Source organism: Sander lucioperca, chromosome 18 (assembly GCF_008315115.2).
Source record: "Sander lucioperca isolate FBNREF2018 chromosome 18, SLUC_FBN_1.2, whole genome shotgun sequence".
NCBI lineage: Eukaryota > Metazoa > Chordata > Actinopteri > Perciformes > Percidae > Sander > Sander lucioperca.
This window is the reverse complement of record NC_050190.1, coordinates 16,427,612-16,452,482: the sequence shown is the minus strand read 5'-3', so window position 1 is coordinate 16,452,482 and position 24,871 is coordinate 16,427,612. Positions and strand designations below refer to the sequence as shown.

Genomic DNA, 24,871 nt, shown 5'->3' with positions numbered 1-24,871 from the left:
GGGGGGGGGGGGGCAGTAGTGCTATGTTAATTAAAGTGCCACGCTCCCATGGGAAGCTCTGTGTCTAAATATCACTACAATTAAGCCGATGCCATAATCCATGATGAGCTATGGCCATTCACACTCGGCCGTCATGCTGTCAGATCCATGTCAGCATGGACAAGAGGGCAAACCTAGCCTTGTGATTAAAAAGTTATGTATCAGTAATGGTCTTCCTAATCCTAACTGACTCAAGGGACATAGGCATTACCTATAGAATCCTTTTCATGATAGTTGAATTAACTGATCAACTTTTTTTATCTAGTTTTGAATTGTTATAATGTTAAGCTTTAGTACAAATCTTCCTTTGATGACCACAATGCTCAACGGCTGGAACCATCACTGACAGACCCCTTGAGAAAACACACACACACACACACACGCACACACACATCTCAGCTCTACATCAGAGAGAGGCTTTTGGTCCATTTCCTTTTTCCATCAGTCACTCAGTCAGTCAGTGAGTGAGGGTCATATCTGCTGCTGTCTTATCTGTATTCCAGGCTGATGGGGAAATTCAAGTTTGGGATTACCTCTGACTGCTGACCCGAACCCATCTCGGAAAACCAGCCAGCCCTGCTCTTTCATTATCCTCATGCTTCAAAGCGCTGTAAAACAAATTCTCACACTCTCTTCAGCAGGAATATCTAAAAAAAAAAAAAATCCCTGTGCCTGAATGTGCTATGTGTTTCGTATGCATGAGGGTAGAAATTAAAAGCTGATAGTGAAGAATGTATATATGGTCTGCATTAGAGGAGAACCTGTATCTTCTCCCTTCTTCCAGGCAGTTGTCTCCTTCCTGTATGGACTGAGGGCCCATCCATATGCAGATGGCTAATTTGTAGTGTTTACAGAGGAGCAAAGAGGGGGCCGACAACTCATGAAGAGGGCTGAAAAGAGGCTGCCTACGTGTCACCCCAGGAGCCTGGTGGTAAAGCCTGCCCTACCAGAGCAACAACATAAGTGTTCAATCTGTGTTTGCTTACCCGTGGACACCGATGGCTGAGTCCTGGCCTGGGGCCCGTAAATTGTGTTTTTTTTTTTTACAGGCCCTGACAGCTAACAGGCTATTGGGAACAGGGGCCCAATGACACAGCCACTCAACAGATTAGCACCTCATCAGCCTCCTGCAGCTTCGAACAAATACGGTCCCTGCCTCCTTTAAGACACAATAGGGCCGCCACCGCTAAACAGCCCCCCACCAAGAGAGCCCCCACCCTTCTCCAGCCACAAAACTTCCTGGTCTGGTCTTTCTCCGGGCCACAGCTGCATCAAGGGGTCCTTCCCCAGTCCCTGAGCCCACCCCGACCCCAATTGGCAAGATCTGTGCATTTCAGGTGAGCAAATATTGCCACTTGCCTGAGAGTTCAATGGCCAGCCCTTTCAGGCAGGGGGTTGCGTATTGCACTTGCCTGCTTTGCAACAGTGGTACATGTGGCCTCACACAGCAACCAGGTCCATAGGATGGGTCAGGGGAATTCTCCAGGCACAGCTGGAGTCAGCAAATCAAACATACCTTTATGGCTCATCTGCATTTTCCCGGACTAGAAAACCATTTCCAGCTTTCATTTCCTCTCTCCACGGCTTTTACAACAAAAGAACGTCTTGATGTCCCTACCAGCAACCACACACATAGCTTTGACTTTTTTTCTGCAATACACAGTCTAAAACTCTGACTTAGAGACATCTCTTATCTGACATAATTACCTTTACTATCTTTTCATTCAGCGTACCCTAAAATTCCCTGAAAATAGACACGCATAACTTCCATGATTCAGGCCATTAGGTAATAGGTAAACATGCAGGGAAATTGAAAGTTGATCTTGTCGACCACATGCCATGTTTTTGGACACATTTGTCTCCAATACACACATGCTTAAGGCATAAATGTCCTCTGCGGTTGCTGGTAGATTGTATTAGAGTTTGGAGATAGAGTGTTTCCTGGGACTTGTGCCCTTTAGCAAGGACACAGTAAGCAAAAGTAAAACAGTCTGGCTATACTGTGTGGGTTATAGTCAGTTACAGGCAGAGGGACTGATAATAATAGCAAAAGCATAAGTCTACAATGTTAAAGCTGTAGAATAAATGTATTTGTTACTTTAGTTATGGACACTTACTGTATCTGAAGGAACAGTTTAACACTTATACAATTACTTTCTTTATTCCTGACAATGTAATGTAATATTATGATGTTTAGGCTACATGGGATGACATCAAATGAATCATTATAGTTACTGGTCATCATGCCTGAGAGACAGCATTCTGAGGAATAAAGGCCACCAGCTGAATGTCACACCAACAAGCTTCTCACAGCTAAAGAGTACAGGGCCAGCTTAGGTAAAGGCTACAGGCCTGTGGCTGTGTATTGGGTCAGAAGTTGATGTTTTAGTGCCGAGGACCACCTTGGTCCCCCCTGGAAGTCAAACAGAAGTGTGGGTATAGTCGTGTCCTGGGAGGCCTTCTTTGCCATCATAGTGAAATGCAACTGGCCAAGAAAGCAAACAAGATTCCCCCCCCCCCCCCACCAAACCCAGACCAACCTTGTCTGTGTGATGGGTTTTTCTGTTGTTCTGTTTGTTTGCTTGTTTGGTCTGGAGCCCATGGATACCCAGCATGGAGTAGAGAAGAGAAGTGGAGGAATGGAGGATGTAGAGAAGAGGTAGGGAGAGGTATGTGTGTGGAGGGGGGGGGAGAGAGCAGAGGATGCGTGACACTCAAACCTCTCCTTGAGGTGACGAGAGGCCTGCAGAGAAGCTACCAGGCAAAGCTGCTCAACAAATACACAGACCCCCAGGATCAGGGCAACAAGGACAGATTGCTGTCTCTGATCCTTCAGCAGATGCTATTTCTGACATGCATCTGACAGCACAGTCTTGATTCATGTAAATTCTAAAAGGACCTTTCAAACAAGTTTTGTAGTTGATTCTAAAGGAGATTTCTTTGGCTGAATCCACTTATAATGTGTGAAACACTTCTGTGAAAAGCTGGCACAAGTAATTTTTTTTAAATGTTGTAGACAACAGTGCACATGTCTGACGCTCTACATGTACAAAATGAATTTGTATTCATCTTAAGATAACCAAATGCTTCACCACACACACACACACACACACACACACACACACACACATACACACACACACACACTGTTTCAGAGACTATTCCATTACAATTTCACTTTATTAACCCACAGAGAGTGACACCTTCTGGTCGCAAAGAGAACTGCCTGTTTCAGTGGCGACAGCCCAATGACAGTGCTACTGTACATGCATTGTCCCCATGGGACATTATATGAATATAAACAACAAACATGGGCACCTATGTCACTCATTTGCTTCCTTTTATTGCATTGTTAACTATATACATATTACCTATTGCTGAGCCTGAATATTTTTATTTGTCCTTATATTTACAATATTGTTAAAGACCCCCTTTAGGCATGTTTTTAAAATACTCTTGTTGGAATGTGCATTTGTTTTTGATATGGGTTTTCCACAAACATTCACGTTCATTGATTCTACTCTACCACCAAAAAATAACCTATTCCTTCTCCTCATACAAATATCCAGAATCTATGAATATGTAAATATTTCTAATTCTAAAAGTTGAACTATTAGACAAACAACGTCTCCTACTTCACTAAAAGGTCCATATTCAGTGTTATGTGCACTGGAGGCTTCAACCTTCCACATCACAGTTGTGTAAGTTGCATGTTGGATCACGATTTTGCTTCCAAATTGGTTATGTCACAAAATCATGCACGTCTTAAACTAAAGATTTAAGGTGAGTACAGAGAAACTTCCCCCCTTGAGCAGAATATGAATGTGTCTGCACAAACTTCTGCAAACTGAGGGTCAAACATCAAAGTGCAAAATACATTTCTGAGTCAAGGGGGACATGGCATCCCCACTAAAGTGAAGTATTCCTTCAATCAGTGTATATTATTAAAGGTCACAGTTAAAGGTGGTGTTGGTTGCTGGACTACATTATATTATTGAGAGGTGTTTCTAATTTGTTGTCCTTCTCATGAGGGGGACAGAATATTAGAATTTCTTTTTCAATATAAGGCAGTCCAGTACAAAACATCACTAGCACCTCTATGGCGGTGTAAACAAACTAAAGGTAGACTTTATGGCAGGACAGTTGTATTGGATTGAATTAGACTGTACAGGTGTACCTAATAAAGTGGAAACTGTCAACATAGCATAAACCTTTTTAAATCAATGTTGTAGGAAAGGCATGGATTCATGAACATTTTACACCTCAGTCCAGCCAGAGGAGGGAGACACTGCACTTTATTTCCCTAGCAGTTTTTGCTCTAATCTCCTTACTTCTAAATCACTATACCGAAAAAGAAATCTATTTAATTTCTTTGAGGTGTACACCTCATTCCACTATGAATCCTTAAATTTGACTAACACAAGCTACACTAAAATATGTGGGCTTAGTTAGGTTTTTCTTTGTTCACTGCGTAATGTGTGAGGACCAACTCGGTGAACTCTAAATAGTTCTTTGTATTTGTGCCTGTTCACTCTATAAATGTCTCCCCCACAGAGGTTAATGGGGTCGTCTGGCCTGCAAAGACGATCCACATCTTGAAAACATTCAGACTAACAGATGCAGGAGAGCAGTATTGAGTATCATTTAGAGAAAGAAAAGAGTTATCTTCAACCTCTCATCAGTGGCTATTAAATGATAGCATTGCAATAATGCTAGCCACGATTGCTAACAGTGGTCAGTCAGTATCTACAGTAAATGCAGAGAAGATTGGTGGAGGAATCAAGGAAAGCACACTTCAAAGATGTTGGTAAATTAATGACGGCTGTCTATTCTCTGTGGTTTACGGTGAACTGTACCTTCAAACAATAGTCCCATTCTGAAGTACAGTCCAGGAATACAACGTTTTATTCATACGGCTAGAGCTTAAGCACACGTTCGATACTGGAAGGGATTCCATGATAGCAATTTCAAAGTCTTCCACAAGCCCCCATTTCACCACCACCCTTTTTAACTATGTCATTACTCCCTTGTGGTGAGCGACTGGCTCTGCAAACTGCTCGGTGTGGTGCAACAATCAAATCCAGCTGCTGAGAATGGGATCTGACATGTTAAACCACTACACACACACACACACACACACACACACACACACACACACACACACACACAGTGATGCAACATACACAAAACTTTAAGCTAAGTCACTGAAATACAAAAGAAAGACATTCAGAGCTTGAAGAAAACTTTTCATTCTCAGTTGAGAAGTTGAGTTTTTATTCCATTGGTATGTACTGAAATATACAAAACACTGACACCTGCCAATCCAGCGGCAACAAAGACAGGAAGAGGACAACAAGAAACAGGAACATACTCCCAAAACACACCAACAGAGAAAACTACAAAACTGTAGTACAATAAACTCCCATGTGAACCAAATTGTAAGTATACCTAGTTTCTACTGTGTCCAGACAAAAAGGGCTGTTGAAACGGTCCAACATAATAAACAATGAAAACTGACAGCAATATTTTGTTCTGTGTAAAACCTTGGTTGGCCGCCTCTGGCCATGCAACACTTCAGATACCTAAGGAGCATCAAAAACACATTGAATCCAGAATTGGGGTGCTTAAAAAGTCACATTCAACAATACTGCAGGAAAAGATACACAGAAACATGAGGCTCTAACATACATAGAGTCCATGTTGTTTTAGCCTCATGTTGAACACAAAAAACAACGGCTCCATTATTGCATTTACTGACAATTCAGTGAGTCAAGAAATTCATGTAAATTTAGAAAAGGTTTGGAAACATTGAAATGAATATATTTGGTCAGGGTCTGTTGGTCATTGTCTCCAGGCGAAAGTTGATCAAACTTGCACACTATTAGCTGCCAGTAACAGATCATACTCTCATACTCTAATGACATGTTGGTTGAAAATACCTGAAGAGGTTTGTTTAAAATAAATGGTGACAAAGCAGCCAATACCGCGCGAGTTACATCAACTTTCTGCTGATTATCTCTGGGTAAAACTCTGCACCTAGACTGGATGCTCTCTGTAGCAGCGAATAGTGTTTCTATTCAATTGCTATGTTCAATTGCAATAGTGCAAAAATCTACCACAAATATATATTTTTTTTTTTTAAAACATACAAATATATGTGATAGTTCCAGTTTCATACCAAAGGACAGTCTCACAAACAGTTGGGAAATGAGAACAAAACTCAACGTTTTAAATTCTCAGACTGTAAATCCCTTGTGAAAAGTGCCCTTTACTCCTGGGGTAAGCTCTCAGTCTCCGATCTCTTCTCTCACATAAAGATAAAGAAAAGAGTCATATTATTACTCAAAGTTATCCAAAATTGTGTGTACAACAACTAAACTCTGAAGTTCACCTTGTTTTGGTTTGTGACTGAATGAACCAAACTTGAGTAAATTCCTGGAATGTTTTGATATCGTGCAAACAGAAGACGAACACTCTTCTCTCCTGACAGTTTCTTAATGCGTTTCTGCGGCACGCATCTCTACCTGCGTACTGCTTGTAGCAGTTGTGCATCATGCTACAAATTCTGTTGGGTTTTCCCCATTTTGAAAGCCTCTGGAGAGTGATTCTCCACCTGATCGGCTTATGATCCATTTCCACAACAAACAGTTCTGGAGGGAAAATCCGCCGCTCCCACAGCTTCACGAAAAAAGTCCCTGTGACAATCCTTGTCCTTTAATACATGTGGTGTAGTAAGTCCACTGTACCACTAGGGGTCCTCTTCCATGTCATCAAGGTTGGGAGCCATGATAAAGTGTTTGGGGTAAACGAGACTGTGCTCGTCTGCGTACTCCTCCCAGCGTGCGTCGTCGCTCTCGTGGGTGATGTAGCGCTCGCCTCGCCGCGTCTCAAACTCCCTGAGGTCCAGCCATGTTTGATAGTCCTGAGGGAAAGATACATGAACTTTTAAAATAGTCCAGCACAATGTACTCCTTAGTGAGGAGGTGTTCCTGACATAAAGTGTATCAGCGGACTGTTGATACTGAAAAAAACTTCCAAACGTGATGATTATGAGGCAATATCCTCGGAAAGTGTAAGTCATAATGAATCTAACAGTATGTGTATCATGTCTGTGTGTTCACATTTGACTGAGGTACGACTTTGAGAAGAAAGAGCGTGATTTGGGTTAAAGGGTCAAAGAAAATAATGTAATATGTTACCTGTAACCAGGGATGGCTGAGACACTTGTCCACACTGTACCTCTTCCTCATCTTGACTTGGAGAAGATTGTTGATCAGATCTGTGGCTGTGAGGGAATTTAAAGATTATTTTTGGGGCATTTTATGCCTTTATTAGACAGAACAGCTAAAGACAGGAAATGGGAGATAGAGGATGAATGCAGCAAAGGGCCGCAGGTCCGAATCAAACACGCAGCGGCTGCGGTAAGGACTGAGCCTTTGTCCATGGCACGCACGCTCAACCAAGTGAACTACCCAGGTGCCCCGGCTGTGAGGGAATTTGATAACGTGCAGACTGTATCAATACACTCAACTAAAAAGATATATAATCTCATACCAACAGCATAGTAAAGGATGTGACTTTTTAAAAGGGCAATAGCCGTTCACAGCAAAAGTGAACAGTTGGATTACTAAACATTAGCATCAACACCTTCATCAGTTGTTTCACCTTGTAATATATTTCACTCTGTGTGTGGGAGGAGCTGCAGCCTGGGCAGCTGGGGAGGTTTGAGAGTGACTCATCACAACCACAGCCAAAGACAAGTCAGATCAAAGTACAGACAACCCAGACGTGTAGGTGGTGAGGACAGCTCTGAGGCTGCATGTCTGAGTTTCACTCTGACACTAAACTACAGGTGAAACCATGCCGCCAAGCACTGACAAGAGTGAAGGATAAACTAGCTAACCTTCAGGGAACAAACAAACAAACTGTTGTACGTCTTCTTACCCTCTGCAGAGATGTCCTTCCAGGGCGTAGGAGGGTACATGAAGGCAGCATTCTGGATCTGGTCATTAATGTCCTCGTCCTCATTAAAAGGGAATGTCCCGCTCAAGCTGACGTACACAATAACTCCCACTGACCACATGTCTAAGGAGCGGTTGTAGCCCTTACTGCGCAGCACCTCTGGAGCTAGGTAGGCCGGAGTGCCAACTACAGACCGTCGGAACGACTTCTCGCCAATTATACGGGCAAAGCCAAAGTCACACAGCTTTACCTGTGAGAAGACAGAAAAAACATGGTCAGCGTTTTTACACACAGACACAGACACAGACACAGACACACACACACACACACACACACACACACATAAACTGTGTGCACAAATATCTGTTTTGTACCTGAGGAAAGGGCTCTGCGGAGGCCAGTAGTACATTCTCGGGCTTCAAGTCACAGTGAACAATGTTTTTGAAGTGCAGATGTCTCAAGGCCACCAGGATCTGTTGCAAGAAAAGTAAAAAAAAACCCCACATATTTAGCTAAAAACTAAAAAATCCAGATGACAATAATATAAACATGTAAATGTTTTAATGCATGGAGTGTCTGGTATAAACAGGGTAATGTTTGTATAATCTAAGCAGTAGGATCTATGATGCTGCCATATGGAAAAATAATAGCAGTATAGCATACAAACGCCCTTAAATACTTCCATCCTGACCCGTACCTTCACATAATGACACATGAACTCATCTCATCATCCCATCTCTATATTCACGAGGCCTGGTGTAAGCTAGCGCTGAACGCATGTCTGCCTATGGCCCTGTACCAAAACCACAGTGCGCCTGCTCCCCTATCCTGACCCTGACTTTGACAGAAGTCCTCCCGGCCACATCAGAGCCAGGCTCGCCGCAGCTAATGGGGCTTTTGTTTAATGACCCAGCTCCTGTTTGGGACCCAGGATCCACAGAGGCCCAGGGGCCTGCTGCTCTTCTAATCAGGCCACAAAGCCACCAGCACACTGCAGACTGTAATCCACGGCCAGGGAGGAGGCTGTGATGCCATGCAGACCAATCCCGTAAACAATTCCCCCCAATCAGCTCACCACAAGAATAAACAGGCCCCGGAGCTGCAGCAGAGGCTCAGTGTGCTAACACACCCCAAAAAACAGAAAGGAGGACAGGGAGAGAGGGAAATGATGCTATGATACAAAATCAAACACAACAAAAAAGCTAGTAAGAACTTGAGGAAGATGCCATTTGAAAATATAAAGCGTGAAAAGGAAATGACACATGCTGTAGATCTAATTGATTATAATGTTATCAGGCAACGAGTGAGTACTGCAATCTTAGTCTTGAAGACTTGAGCAAAGGGATGAGAAGTGTGTTTCTACAACACGGACCTGTGTGACTAAGAACTTGGTGATTCGTTCAGGCAGTTTGCTCTTCTCGCTGGACAGAATCATCTCCAGCATGTCGCCGTGCAGCTTCTCCATGACAACAAACACCCGCTCCGGCGTCTCAAACATACACTCCAAGTTGACGATACCCGGGTGATGCAGATTCTGAGGGAAAGCACAAAAAGACAACGTGTTTACCCTGATTCAGGAATAGTGGGGCTACAACTTAGGAAAGACAGTCTGTAGCATGTACTATATAATGAAAGGCTCCAGCCAAGGCCTCTCATACTGACAGTACATGCTAGACTTTGATTTCATTGTGTGCTATTATTGATGGATTCTTGTCATTACCTGTAATATGGCCACCTCATTCCTTAGCTGGCTCTCCTGCTTAGTAGGAAATCTCATCTTGTCAATCACCTTGATGGCCACATCTCTGCCGCTCTTTCTGTGTTTGCCTAAAATATTACGGGACACGGTAAAATGGGTAAATAGCCTACGAATGTAATACACACAGTAGAGCTATACTATATCAAATGTTAGTTGTACCATATCAAAAGTGAAACATACCTCCATACACAATGCCAAACTGGCCGGATCCCAGTACCTCATCAGAGAATATTTGGTACACTGAGGCAATATCCTATACAGAAATAATTTGCATTGTTACTGTTGTGTTTTCTTTGACTGTTTTCATGCTTACATCGGTAAAGGTTACATTATTAAAAGCCCGGAGATAAAAAATGTTTTGCTCTTCCAAAAATGTTTTCTGGTATTGCCAAACAATTAACTTTCACTCAATGCAGAAGTGCAACTGAGATGAAAACCCCTTGACCAAAAATATGGGTCAGCAGCTTCCCTATTTGTGCAGCATAAAAGCTTCCCCTGGATGTTTTGGTAAAGAAACAGTAGGATACAGTTTCTGATTTTACCACAACAGATACTTTAATAGCACTTGAATGCATGCATGTGGAGACTATGCGGGGAAATGGTGCAACAGCGTCTAAGAAAAAAGAAGCCCCACTTACCACATTCTCCTGGATCTGGCAGTTGGACACAGATATGCTGATGGACAGCTCTTCTGGAGAGGAAAACACATGATGTTTCCACATTCAAAAATCCAAAAAACGTCACTCTACCAAAGCATAAGCATGAATCTTTAATCGTTAAGTCAAAGACGCATTGTTCAAACACTAGTATTCTTTTCTCCACAACTTTCAAGCTTATTGCAGCTGCATGCAATAAGTCACGGCCCCACTTAATGAAACATTTATTACACAATAAATTGGCTATAAATTCATCTGGGAAACTATGTGTGACTAAATGGTGCAAGCATGCAATGCATTTCATAACTGGGATTTTAAACAGCCGCAGGGGCTAATACTGCATACTAGCCCAATGAATACAAAAGCCAGACATAAAAGCAAGTAGAAAACATGATGTGATCATTTAGCTGACGCTGCGCACAAAATCTTTATTTCAATCTTGGAAAATACGCTCTACTTTGTAATGAGAAATGACCACCTATATAACAGCAATATTTGCAGATTAAATATCAATATAATTTACCAGTTCATCTACAAATACTTAATAAATAAATGAATACAGAAGAAGGGACAAGGACATTTTTAAACCACTCATTGTCAATTCCTGTCTTTATGTTAAGGACTAAGCTTCTCTGACCTATAACACCTGAGTACAGTGAGGGAGGCTCAGTTTCTGTAGAGTCATGTCAGACATTTGTCACTACTGTCACCATCTAACAATGACACAGGGTTTTCCCTGCCTATCGAAAGCTAATGCTGGCTACCTAAATGGTTTTTTGACCATTTAGCCGAGGTGGTGTGAAGAGGGCCCTTCTTTTCAACACACATAATCAAGGAAAAGGAAGACTTTTCATTTGTTGTGGCCCTAGAAGTTACCTACTTAGTCCCATGTTGAGTCAGGAAAAACCCTGTGATATCACAAGTCATCACTGACACGGCACACAGTCACAAACTGAAAACGTACCGCACTGATGTGTATTACAAACTATACTGTATATCTGATTTAATATAAGAAATGAAATGCCTTTTGCAAGCCAAAAGGTTTGGATATGGTTTGGTGTGGATCTTACCCATCCCATAATGGACTATATTAACTGAAAATGTCAAAAGAGCACTCTTAATCACTTTTTTACTTTCCAGTGTCTAATTTAATATGATTGGTTGTCTGAATTACAAGAAAAAAAAATGTTAATTCTATTTCAAGTTGTTTTTCCATTTCTTCCACAAAAAAACAATGTTTCTAAGGACAAGAAAGCTGTAATCTTGTACTTACTATGATCTTTGCCCTGGCCAGCAGCACTGGCCACACTGGGCTGAGGGGTGACAGGCATCAGGGCCTGTCTGATGGCTTTCTCCCAGCCCTGAGCCACATCCATACCGACTCCTGAGGCAGCCAGAGAGGGGCTGTGGTAGTGACTGCAGTTGTTCTCCCCTACATAGTAGACCATGGTGGCTGTGATGATCTCAAAGCAGTGTGGGTTGCTGCCCTGGGCCAGATTACTGTAGTCTCTGGACTGTTCCACCTGGAGGATCTCGGACAGAGGGATTTCCTGTGGGACGGGGGAGGGACAGAGATCACAACTAGTTACACAAAATATTATCTTCTACGTTTCTCAAATAAATGAGATCCAGAACATATTCATCAAGTGAGAGCCTGCCTGAGTGATGCCTGCCCAGTCAACCAATACACCTGAGGTATAAACAATATGGTGCAAAAAAACAACAGCAGATGCCCAACCACATTTCTAAGTAGCAACATGTATTATATAAGTAATGTCACAGAGGGAGGAGAGGTAAGAAATGGGAGGAAAAAATAATAATACAGAAATACCTAATTGGATATTTATTAGATAAATAATTTTTTTTTAAATGTATGAAAAACTAATACATAAATAAAATAGATCTACAGCTAAATTACTAAAAGCAATTGGCTCTTTTTATCAAGTCAACAAGTTTCCTATTTGCTTAAAAAAAAAAAAAATCAAGTTACTAATGTTGTAAAAGTAGACAGCACTTTTTTAAAGGTGGAAAAAAATAAAAAAAAATTAAAAATCTTATTTAAGCAGAAACATGCTAAATGATATAATGTACCACCTAAACAATGACAAGACAGAAACAATAATACAGGTAGTAACACTCACACACTCCAAAAGTCTCCCAAATCACTGGGTGTAATCACAGTGTTGATTATATAGTCCCAGCTCTAACTTTCTCTCCTCGACTCTTCTCTTTCTTATGAGCACATACAGAAAGGCCAGTTGAGCACACTTTAAAAAGTCCCCCCCCCCCAACCCCCGCCCTTCCCCTTCAAATTCACTGTCAAATCAAAGAGAGGAGGGAGGGTCAAAAATTAAAAAACACAGAGAAGTTCCAGCCAATGGGGGCTCATAGAGGCACACGCTGTCTCTTCCGCGTGGCTCACCACAGAGTATCAGATGAAGTGCTTGTGGTTAGCGGGGCCGGGTCACGTGAGCAGGCCCTGCGGTGGCTGAAGTGCTCTGGTTCCCTGATTACAAGGCAGGGCCAGCCAGAGGCCCCATCTGAGCACGAGCCGCTGGCGCTACCGCTAGCCACTGAGACGAAAGACACGGCAACTACTGTTCCTCCTCAGGGCAGGGTGTGTGTGTGTGTGTGTGTGGGCGGGTGGGTGTGTGGGTGCAACGTTTGAGTATGACAGGACTCAATCTGGCAGGGACAGAGAGAAGCCCCCTCACCCCATAAAAGGTTCTTCAGAGAAAGCCACAAGTACAGTGGTCTCATCTTCAAACGAGGAGCCGTTATGGCTTCCAAATGGAGAAAATGGCTGCCATGCCTGGCAAGCAAGCCACCACACGACCACCACTAATCAGATTGGAGGTATAAAGAAAAGAGGAGAGGGGAGGACAGTGGCCACACACTGATGAGCAGCAGGCTAGAAACTTCAGAGAAATGACAGGAAAATGCCCAGGACGGTTTCCCGGATACACACATGAGCATATGGAGAATCTGTGGTTTCAGAGAAGAAACCCCTGAAAGAACATTTGTCTAATGTATGTGCAGGAAAATCATCTCACGTTATCTGTCATTGGATAAAAAAATCTGCTACTCTGAGGCAGCGGGCATGGAACAAAAGATCGAACTTTGAAGCATGAAAAGAAGGCATTTACAGCTAGCCTTGAATTAGCCTCCTGAAGGTCTTAAACATAGCTGAGTGCCAAGTTGATAATAAAGAACCACATAAAGCTGCCAGTGAACACACCCTGAGGAGTCGGTCCCTGCTGAGGTTTCCTCTCCAAGGCTTTAGTGGCAGGGGATGCAGGGTGTGACAGAATAATTGGGAGAGAAGGGTGAAGGAATTAAGTTTTTTTCAGGCTTCTTTTACAACCAGCATAAGAGGGAGCTAGTAAGAAAGAGGACTATGGACACAGCTGCATATTGAACCACCTGTTTGAATGACACGCACACACTCAAAAGTGAACGTGTTGACTCTCACACTGGAAACTCTGCTGCATCCTACACACCATCCCACTGCAACACAAGGCTGACCACAGCTCAAGGAAGTGTCAAAGTCCCAAAAACACACAAAGCGACATGAACAATAAAATTATTACATCCCCCACCCTACACACACACAACCACCAACACACATGTGGAAGTCTTTACCTTGCAGGCTGTAGTTCCCTCCCTCAGTCCTCAATGTATAATTACTGTGCTATTAAGCCCCTGCGGCAGTGTAATGACTGACTACGGTGCTGGCACTGAGCGGGGAAGTGTCACACAACACAACTGGTTTTACATATTGAAATTACAGTGTTTCACTCACAGCCACTACTTACTTTGGAATGGATTAAAAAAAAAAAAAAAAAAAAGATTAAAACTCCAATTTAAAACTAATTGTCAGGTTTTTAAGAATTCCACCATGTTATGGAATAATGGTGCATCAAAATTGTCCTGTAAATCCACATTTCTTTTCTTTTTCTTTTTTTTAAACTTGGGAATGCCTGTCAAAAAGATTTTTTTTCTTCTTCAAAACCCCTTCAAATGTCCTATCTGATCTGATATACAGGAGCTAAAGATAGTGACTGTTAGTGACTTGATCCTTTTGCTTCTTGCAGGAAAGAGACCAGGCAGCAGGGTGATAAACCACATAGGGAAATTTCAGCGGGCCGAACTGACCTCAGGGTAGTTTACAGTTGCAACACGACAGCCCTCAAGCTGAGTCACACAGCGACCACTGGTTAGACTGTATTAACATACCTCTCATAAGTGTGACGGGCAATATTCAAACGTGGATATGAAAAATAATCACTCCTAATGACTTCAACATCACCATATTTGAATCATAAAAAAGTAGTGTAATGGTAAATTGTCACTACTATGGTGCTATCATGGGGACTGTGTAGATATTATTCTTCGGGGACTCAACATTGAATCAATTTGCATCCAGCTGCTCCATTTTCTGACAGTTTAATAAATGCTTCTGTGTGTTTAATGTGGAGGACAAGACATGATTTTCCAAGAACAAGGCAGAGATGATAGTTTTATGCTTACTTTGTAGAACTTGGCTCCGGTGTCATTCTGGAAGAGACTAAGACTCTTGCTGTCCAGCCTCCAGTAGTGTCTCTTCCGCTGTTCAAGAGGGAAAGGAAGGCCAAGTTAGTCCAAATGACAAAACACACATCACCTACCAACATTACAGTGCTTTAAAGTTTAGTTTCATGAGGAAAATACCTTCTGTGCTGAATTCAACACATGTGAACAGCTTTGGAGAAGGAGTTTTCCCCAGCATACAGGCTAAGCACAGCCCATTTCAGACTGGGCTCCTTTGTTGGGCTTTTGGGGTTATCAGTCTTACCAGGTTGTCCCTGCTCGTATAATGAACCATCCAGCCCTCCTTCACCACAGTGGAGCTCCGCCTCTTGGTGTGTTTGATGGACTGGACCACCCGCATCAGAGGGATGTTGCTGCTAGTGGAAGGGCTAGACATACACACAAAATTAAGATTTCATGAATCAATATGGCAATTACTTACTCTGTCAGGGCTACATATACTGAAACAGTAACAGGTTACATTTCAATTGACCTGTAGCCAGCTTATGAAACCTTTAATATTTGTTTTTCTAACCACCCAGTGTCTGCTAGGTCATTCCTAACAGAAATCCTGCACAGGAAGTGATGCATTTTATGTTTGCAGCAGTGGCAACACTACTGGAAACATAAAACGCATACTGCTGGTGTAGAATAAACATAGGAATGGGGCAGTTAGACCTGGTTGTTTAAAACATAACCGCAAAGTCCCCGGTTTGAATCAGGCCAGAGTGGTGCCACCTACTCTTCAACAACAGAAAATCTACAATGGCACATTATCAGCCATAATGTTTGTCTTTGAATGTGGTAGCAGCCATGAAAATGCGGTAATGTCAAACTGGATAACCTCTGCTTAAATCAACATCTTCAAACATACCTGATTGTCTTGATAGGCTCTTCGTCCTTCTCTCGATCCAATAAGGGAGAATCCATGTCGAACATCCTCTCATCTGGAGTGGAGGGTTCCTCTGGGTCGTCCAGTCCTCTGCCGCCATCCATATCGCCACTGTCCACCTCCATAGTATCCATGGTAGTGTCCGAGTCCGGGCCAGGACTGGCTGGCTCTACACAAATACATTAAATATGCAAATATTTAAAAATTGCAAATATCTGAGATATACCACTGTGCCTGTGAACTTGGATGAAGAACTTACCTCCATTGAAGTCCACCTCCCCCAAACAGTCTCTAGGTACCTTTGAAGCACATCGCTTATGGCAGTTAAATCTGCAATCTGGCAGATGAAATAAAAAAAAATAATAAATGACTCAAACACATTATAATTATAGTAAAGCATCACCAAATAGTGACACAATGTCTTTGAAACTCTTCATATATAGTCCTACCTTTACACTGCATTCCCTGGCGAAAGAGACCCTTGAGCAGACGCTTGCAGTACTGGCAGATAGTGGGACGAGTGTAGGTGTGAATGGCGAAGGTGTGTGGAACCTTAACCCGCCCCAGCACCATCTTCTCCATCCAGATAGGCCTGCCACTCCAGGACAGGATCCGCTTCCCTGCCTCTTGATGGGACCTCTGCTGCGGAGGTTGGAAGGATGGGGGGAAAAAAAAGAAGAGAAGGGACGTTGGGAAGAATTAAAAAGCCATATGCAGGAAGGAAGTGAAAGGGGAAAATAAAGGATCAACAGCCTCAAAGGGAGTATTTGAGTGATATGGAAAGACAGAGTGAATAATGATATGGCAGTAGAAGAAGAGAAAGACATAAGTGGAAAAGGGAAAAAAGAAATCTGTCAAACGGAGTTAGCATGACTTTGCATAGTTAACACGATCCTAGTGGTCTAAAGACGGTTATTAGATTTGTCATGTTTTACCACGTATAAGCATTGTATATGAATAAATCAAGCTGTTTGGAAGCTTCAGAAATGGAGAGGGAAGCTTTCTTCATGTAGATACTAGATACAGAAACTTGGACTTTTAATGTCATTAGTATAATTACATTTCCTGATGACCTTTAGTGGCGACACAGACAAGAGGGGAATATTCCAGTGCAAGCTTATGCAAAAACTGTCTCATAAAAAGGATCTCTCCACTGAGCTCTATGCAGCTCAATTCAATGTTCTGCATCAGTGGTATTTTACAACAGGGCCCAGGAGATTCACCCATGGAAACGAGCCAAATTTGATAAGTTTAACAGTTGAAACAAAGCTTGTGAGCAGCATGTGAATTGACTGCCTTGGCCAAATCACCTGGCTCGCAGTCTGATTTAGGATAATGTCTGAACTCCAGCCAGCTCACTTTTATGTGTGAGGATAATAAACATCACCCCCCTTCATTCAGAGGACAAGCAGATACTGATGTCACATGTTCACAGCGCTCTTTGAAGGGTTTCTTCACTTCTATCCAAGCACAATCAGAACTCACCTCATCCAGGATGACGACGGCATTTTCGGGAGGTGCCGGTCGGGGGACGGAGAGGGAGGGGCCAGGCAGTGAGACATTGGACAATCGCCTTTTCCGGACACCAGAACAGTTATTTGGGATCTTAAAGGCGCAGCGCTTGTGGTAGTTTAGCCCACATCCTTAAAACATGAAAACACAAATGACATCAGTCACAAACACTAAGGTAGTATAAATGCTACAGGTTACAGTACATCAACCTGTGAGGTGAAAAAGGGGTGAACATATTTTTAATTTGCAAATCAGCCACACGATGGCCCCACTGATGGCTTGGAAGGAGAATTTATGACTATGAACGTTTCACTGGTAAATAAATCAATTTAGTTCATATGTCAGATGGGACTTCAATTGCACCCAAATGACATGAAAATGAAAGAGTACAATTCAAATCTGATCCAATGAGGACCAAAGAAAAAAATGAAAAGGCGGGCCAACATGCCATAATTCCACTGGGATCTGAATGTTAAGCATTTCACTGGCTACACTGCCAAATCTGTCTTTTTTGCTTCAAAATCTCCCTGATACATTGTTGAAGTCAGAGATTTGGTGTGTTTGCGTGTGGATACAGTAGGAAAGAGTGATTTTCCCCCTGAGATACAGTGAAAGGTAAAGTTGGTTAGCTAAAAACCTTGTGATGACACAGCACGGTTCTGTAGTATTCAACAAGGTGTGTGTGTGTGTGTGTGTGTGTGTGTGTGTGTGTGTGTGTGTGTGTGTGTGTGTGTGTGTGTGTGTGTGTGTATGTGTGTGTGTGTGTGTGTCTCTAACCTTCACATTTGAGCCCCTGCCGGACGAGACCCCATAGCATCTCCCCGCAGTAATCGCAGAAGGTGGGGGCCTTGTAGGAGTGGACATAAAGGGCATGGGGTCGTATCTGGAAGTCTTCAACTGTGGCTTGAGCTAGAATCAATAAACAAGTTGCATAACTAAAAGTTGGCGAAAGCAAAACTAATCTGGAAAACAGTGTGTATTAAAAAACTACAAAAAGACAAGTGAGGAGAAAAGATGGCAAAGGAATCAAAAAGACAAGAAGATAACAGCCATTTATCACACGCATCTCACAGCTATTTCACACAGTTTTTTAATATAAAACCAATATTGAAGACGATACACAGCCTCATCATAAGTAATCTAATAGAAGTGAGATTCTCTCTGCAAGTGTTCTGATGCAAACAAATAAATCGGACTTCATTCCAGTGTATATCTACGCTTCTGCAGTAGAGGGCGCCACATCTGCAAAGACTCAATTTCATCACTCTTAAGTGATAGGGCACACCCATGAGACACCAGAGAAATGCAGAATGGTCCTGTTATATCAGTCCATCTTTGTTATTAAGAACACAAAATTAAAACCAACAGAGCTGTCCCACTTCCTGTTTATCTCTTATCTTTCCTTTGTGTCTATACTGTTTTGTGTCAAAGAGACACACTGAGCTCATTGTTGGAAGCAACCGCTGGTTAATCATGGCTGTGACTCATCAAAGATGTGAAGATGAGTAAGATATGAAGGTGACCGCTGGCCAAAACCTGGATGTGCAACTGAAGCTTCAGACCTTGCATTAGCAACGTGTTCCTGTGCAATCATTCATGCGTCCGCAGTGACCAATGAGGGAACGGTTAATCTTTACACTCTGGTTAAGCTGCAAAACCTGTGTGGTGGCCATGATGTTGTCATAGTGTGCTGTGTGTTTAGGTAATTTCCTTTTAGGTGATTCAACCAAACACATTTGCACTAGGACAACTGAGGACAATCTCAGCAGTTGTGACCGTGATGAAATGCAGACTTTATATAAGACAGACACAATATATGACGATGTGGCCAGTAAGAAAAACAAAAACACTTTCTTTTGCTAAGAATCTGCTCAATACAAAGAATAGAGAGCACATCCTTCAAGCAATAAATCAATTTAAGATTTGGAGGAATAAAACTCTAACTCTACATGTCACAGAAATCATCACGGGCAATAAAAAGCCACTCACGCTGAACCAATCTGTTAATTTGACAAAAGAATGCAACATTTCCACAGGCAGGACAGGTCAAGGGTTAATTCTAGGGTCAACCCAAATAGTGAAACAAACCTTTTCTTAATTTTAACTCATTTCCTGGGACCGCTGCTATTCAATTATCTGAGATGTTCATATCTATTCACACCATCAATACACATTGCTCTCCATTTAAGAGAAATAGGATGGCTTGCGGGGTGATTTTCACAGTTTGGGTTCGATTTGAAAGAGAAGAAAGAACTCAAGCAGCTCACATGTCATGGGGCGAACATAGCTTCCTGGCACAGACACATGAAAGGCAGCATTCATGAGCTTTTTTACACACGTCTGCAAACAACTGACCGCTTCTTAGCAGTAGCGCCGCTATGCAATGCTTGCCGCGCTAATTAGCATCAAACAACACCAAACACAAACTCCACACGTTTGTCGCAGCACTTCTCACGAGCGGAGAGGCTTACATGAATGCTTTATCTGTTTGCTTTGAGGCACAGAGTTTCCATTTGGAGGCCACAAGTTTCCATCTGACAAAAACAAGTTTGCCATATTTATGACAAACAGAAGGTATTGTAAAATATCAATTTCACACTGTCAGCACTGGTGAATAAGGAGCTTGTGAAAGTGGGTGGGAAATGTAAGGGAGTGAAAAACAGAACAAAGGGACAATCGGTCAGGCCAAACCTCAAACCTCATGGGGCGAGATGGCCTGCGCGGTGTCCGCTGTGTCCAGGGCCGCCCCGCACATCAGAGCGTGTTTACACTCCACGGGTCTACTACAATCACTTACTGCAGGAAAAACAAACCCTCTTCTTTGAGCCCACAGCCAAGAAAAAGCCACTTCTGCCTCCCTCTCGCAGCGAGAGAGATATGCAGACCGTCTCTATCCCACAGCCGCGGAATCCAACAACAGGTTGGTTAAGGAAAACTTAACGGAAGAAAACAGGAGACAAATTGTGGGGCGGGAAAAACAAGGCTTATAATTTCTCTGAACCAAATGAAGGGCTTGGGAACATGGATCTCTCAGCTCGTGTTTCTCAAACAAAGATCAAGTGTCTGACGTGCAAACCCCCTCTCATGAAGAAGGCCAAGTGTTAGATAAAATAAAGAAATAAACAGCATGTATAGCAAATCCGAGATTGGACACTTCTATGACGGTTTTCATCAGGTATACCTCAGGCTCTGTCAAGCTATCATGCTAGAGCTTACACCTGCAGATGGATTTGTTGAGGTAGGAGGGATTAGAATGAGAGAAAGCGAGAAGGGAAAGAGAGCAACAAAGACTGACACAAAAGAGAGCAGCAGACAAACACAGACAGTGAGAAACAAAAAGAAGGAAGTTCTCCAGTCTTTAGTCTACATTCCTCAGCACTGATGCCTGAAGATGCCTCAGATCCTGAACCTATACAATCATCCCCTGTCTAAATCCCCCTTAAACAATACTCTCAGCCCAGGAGAGAGGGGGAGATATTCAGCACAGGTGGTGTCAGGTGCTTCCCAGTGGAGACAGATGGAGCAGGAGAACAGATTAGAGCGGAACTGATACTCTAAGCCATTTGTGGCTCTCAGCAGTGCACAGGAAGCTGATTCATTCATCGCAGGAAAACGGCAAAGAAAAGCCAAACACCTGCATAGCCGCTAGAAAGGTGGACAATCCGATGGAAACTTTGACGAGTAAGAAAGAAAAAATGTTTTACCACAAAATAAAAAGCAGGTGAGTGAGCGGGGCGGAGTATCGGGTGATTCACTTGCAGTCGTTCAGTTGACGACATCGAATTGCACAAGAATAATATTGCATTTGGACAGCAGAGTTTCAGTAAGAACAGTGGACTCTGATCCACTGAAGTTCCCTTAAACAAGACACTACAGGTTGTGTTTACTGGAAGGTGTGTCAACTATGACTAGGCAAAAAAAAAAAATGAAACATGTTCCTCCAGTTTATTAGTTTTAGACCATTGTTTGGACTTTAAAACACATGGTTTGTACTGCTCTGTTGAATGTTATGGCCATTTTTATCCAGTTTTGGAAGTCTGAAGAAGCAAGACCTTTAGTCTTAGTTTCTTTGGGCAATATTTGCTGATATTTTAACTGACATGAGCATGAGAAGATGTATAAAAAAACTGTCAAGAGTGACCAATTTCTATTATCTAAATTTCCACTTTTCTAAATACTGTATACAGGACACATATGCTAAATGTCGTTCAAATGTTTCATGTTAGCAGCTGATTTCAAGCTACTGCTTTCAACATTTCATAAATATACCCCCCATATCTCCTCCTGACTCAGACCCTAAGATTCAATGATGAGGGGCAAAAAGTTATTTGGGTGTCTCGATATAATTTAAAAACATCTAAAATACTCACATTAAAAGGGTGAAAGCTCTTGAGAATGGATGAATAAAACCGCTTGTTCATTCTGTACCTTTGTGTTTGCCAAAAGCAACAGTTCAAAAAAGGTCTGTTGAGTCAATGTTTTTTTTAGTACTACTTTGTTCATGTTCAAACTAATCTGAGATGCTGGAGAAAAAATGGTGCGCAAAATCAACACATTCAAGGTGAGACACCATGCATCCATTTGTATTTTCACTGCAGCCTACATACCAGATAGCACCACCTCAATGAGGTCCCCTTCATGGATGTCCTCTGCCGAGGTTAGCCTCTGCAGGATGTTCTCGTCGTTTAAGTCGTGGCGGAACAGCAGGATCTTGTCGTACATGCCAAAGAAGCCGCACTCTGGGAACTGGAGAGAGTTGGAGATACAAATAAAGATATTAGTGAGGCTATACGCCTAATAAATAATGACACAGATGTAATGTGTAAGCAGAATGTCCGGACATGAATGGATAATGCACTGAGGTGGGTCCACGTCTGATACAGCAACTAAGAGACAAAGAAAGAGATAAAGATTAACCCCATTACTCTGACTTGTATTCACAATCTTTTCCTGTAAACACACACACACACACACACACACACACACTCATATTACATAATTTCCAGTGGCTTACATCACCACCAGTATGAGGACTGGAGTATTCTGAACCCAGACCTCCTTTCCTCCCTTCAGAAAGGACTCTCCACTATAAAGCAGAAGGAAATACCACTTAAAGGATCCTTCAGTGAAGTAATGTATTGTATTGTTTATTAAGCGTACACAATGAAAAATCATCTGGATTTCAGCATGACCAAGACCCCCAACTCAGCAGTCACCGTCACTGACGATGTCTGGGCCAAACTAAACCTAGACAAGCCGGGTCGGGCCTGGAGCTGAGTACACCGACGTAAAAAAAACCACGTGATCCTGGAAGGGGGCGGAGAGGAGGGTGGGAGAGGGAGACGGGGGAGAAGGAGGAGGTAAACATCCTGAGAGGAGTAGGGGAGAATCAGCTCACAGGGAGTGCAGCGGCAGTCAATACTGAGTCACTTCCTGTACTGAGAGCAGCCCTTGAAACAAGGAAAGGGCTACAACCAAATTATATAAACACATGCACAAAACGTATACTGTATATGTAAATATCAACTGTACCCATACACTTAAAATTGACAAAGAACACTCCTGCTTTGAATACCAGCTCTCCTGTCCTGCACAGCATAACATTACTTTGCAAACCTGAGCCAAAGCCAATCAACAATAAATGGATGCTCAGAGCTGTTGTGCATGGTTTGTATCAAAAGTGGGAATTGGGGCGCAGTCATTTTACACCATGGCTTGTGCCCAGTCTTCAGTGCCAAGCAGGCAGGGGTACTGGAGGATCCACCAGCTGTTTCCCCTGAACCAGGGTCAATCACAATGGGCCACTTAGAACAATGCCACTACGGCCCAGGAGCACCAGGGGCTGGCAAAGCGTCTGGGCACGGGACACACAAGACACCTGGAGCCTTGCTACTGCCAAGAAACACAGATACAGAGACAGTGAGACAGACTGATGGCTCAGGAAAACATGGGCCAAAAGAATGAGCCGTCAGAAGGCAAAAATGTAATTCTGCACAGAAACTGATGACAATTAAGGCCTGCTCTGGTCAGTGGACTAGTGGTTGGACAGAGAGACACACAAAGACCCTGCTTAGAATAACATTCATGAACTGTCTATAGGCACACTCTAAGAATAAAGAACATGTGGCTGAAGCAGCAATAATCCTCTGTAAACTTATTATGCAACACTTGCACTGCACACAATGCAATGTAAGGCAAATTGGACCAATCAGTCAGTAACCAGGATATTGTTTCTGGAATGATACACTGCTGTTGAGCATTCCAGATGTGATATATGTTCAATTCACCGCCAATGTATTGGGCTGGAGGTAGATAACGCACTGCCAGATATTTTCAAAACCAAAACTTTCCGCATTATTAGATTCTACTCAGGGTTTATTAGAAAAAAATGTGTTTTAATGTAATTTGGGTGAACCCTTTAAATAAATATGGCGATTGAATGAGAGTGGTGAATTACTACATTATTTCCATCTCAAAATTACCCCAATAATTGCGAGAGTGATCATTCCTAAATGGGTGTACTGAGGTTGTGTGAGGTTAAAGCTTGCATTCATAGTGTAAAATTATATACAGCATGTTTTTTTTATTACACCAGTACAAACTAAAAAAACACACAGCTAAAAGGCCTTTTGGAAATAGAAACACAACGTTCTGACACACACTTACGATCACATACACACATTGCTACCATGATACTGATGGGTTGATAATACTGTGGTGCAGACTATAGGTAAGCCTTCACAAACACCGTGGGCCTGTGTTTGAGTATTCATGTGTTTTTGCCAAATGAGGATATTTTGTGACAATAATTCATTGTATATAGAGACACCCTCATCCTTCCATGTGTTACATTAGGAGTCAATCCCTGTGTGTGAGGATGATTTCCACTGCATCAAAACTATTGCAAACACAAACATGAGAAGCTAACAGGAGAAAGTTTTGCCAAGCTCTGATAGTAACGCAAAGGCACGTGCCTTTATAATGGAACATTTCCAACTTGCCCCTTCCTTCTGACATACCTACATCCTAAACCCTGACACCCTCTGAGGTGATTAATGCTATGTGGCTCAAACAAACACCACACAGGCAGGGGGGCATCCTTCCTGAGCCGGCTGCAGTGTCACAGTGGGGTTTTCCTCCACTCGCCTGCTTTCGAACCCCGCACGCACATGGGTCGATGCCCAAATCTAGCCAGCTGGAGTCACCTCCTCTTGGCACCTCCGTGCAACACTTTCCACTGTACAGAACTGGTCCCATTCCAGAGCAGGAGAATCTGCAGGCCAGCACGTTAACGGCTGCGAGGGCAGAGGACACTACTTTTTTCCATGCCCCATTAAAGCAGGAGGAAGCCAGAGGTACAAGAACAATAGATTGGCAGGTTTAGGACATAGTATGTTGTTCAGATCATACAGATAAAGTGATAATTGATGGCTGAACCTGTGTGTGCAAAGCAGAAATATCTCTGTTCACACACGTTGTCAG

At 42.7% G+C, this 24,871-nt stretch overlaps 1 protein-coding gene across 2 annotated transcripts in view; it reads right to left on the bottom strand.

Moving 5' to 3' along the window:
• Positions 1-5,268: 5,268 nt before the first annotated feature.
• prkd3 (protein kinase D3) overlaps positions 5,269-24,871 on the bottom strand; it is a 36,346-nt gene continuing 16,743 nt past the window's right edge. The window contains exons 3-19 of one of the 2 annotated variants that reach the window (XM_031288664.2): positions 21,997-22,135; positions 18,167-18,298; positions 17,363-17,520; positions 16,327-16,516; positions 16,137-16,214; positions 15,860-16,046; positions 15,251-15,374; positions 14,947-15,024; positions 11,690-11,966; positions 10,399-10,451; positions 9,941-10,013; positions 9,722-9,828; positions 9,374-9,535; positions 8,376-8,474; positions 7,984-8,251; positions 7,239-7,324; positions 5,269-6,961 (exon numbers count right to left, since the gene is read on the bottom strand). In XM_031288664.2, coding sequence (XP_031144524.1) covers positions 6,788-6,961; positions 7,239-7,324; positions 7,984-8,251; positions 8,376-8,474; positions 9,374-9,535; positions 9,722-9,828; positions 9,941-10,013; positions 10,399-10,451; positions 11,690-11,966; positions 14,947-15,024; positions 15,251-15,374; positions 15,860-16,046; positions 16,137-16,214; positions 16,327-16,516; positions 17,363-17,520; positions 18,167-18,298; positions 21,997-22,135 — 2,385 coding nt within the window. In that variant the 3' untranslated portion in view covers positions 5,269-6,787. Of the gene's footprint in view, positions 6,962-7,238; positions 7,325-7,983; positions 8,252-8,375; positions 8,475-9,373; positions 9,536-9,721; positions 9,829-9,940; positions 10,014-10,398; positions 10,452-11,689; positions 11,967-14,946; positions 15,025-15,250; positions 15,375-15,859; positions 16,047-16,136; positions 16,215-16,326; positions 16,520-17,362; positions 17,521-18,166; positions 18,299-21,996; positions 22,136-24,871 lie in introns of both variants that reach the window. The other variant, XM_031288663.2, reaches the window with a different exon arrangement.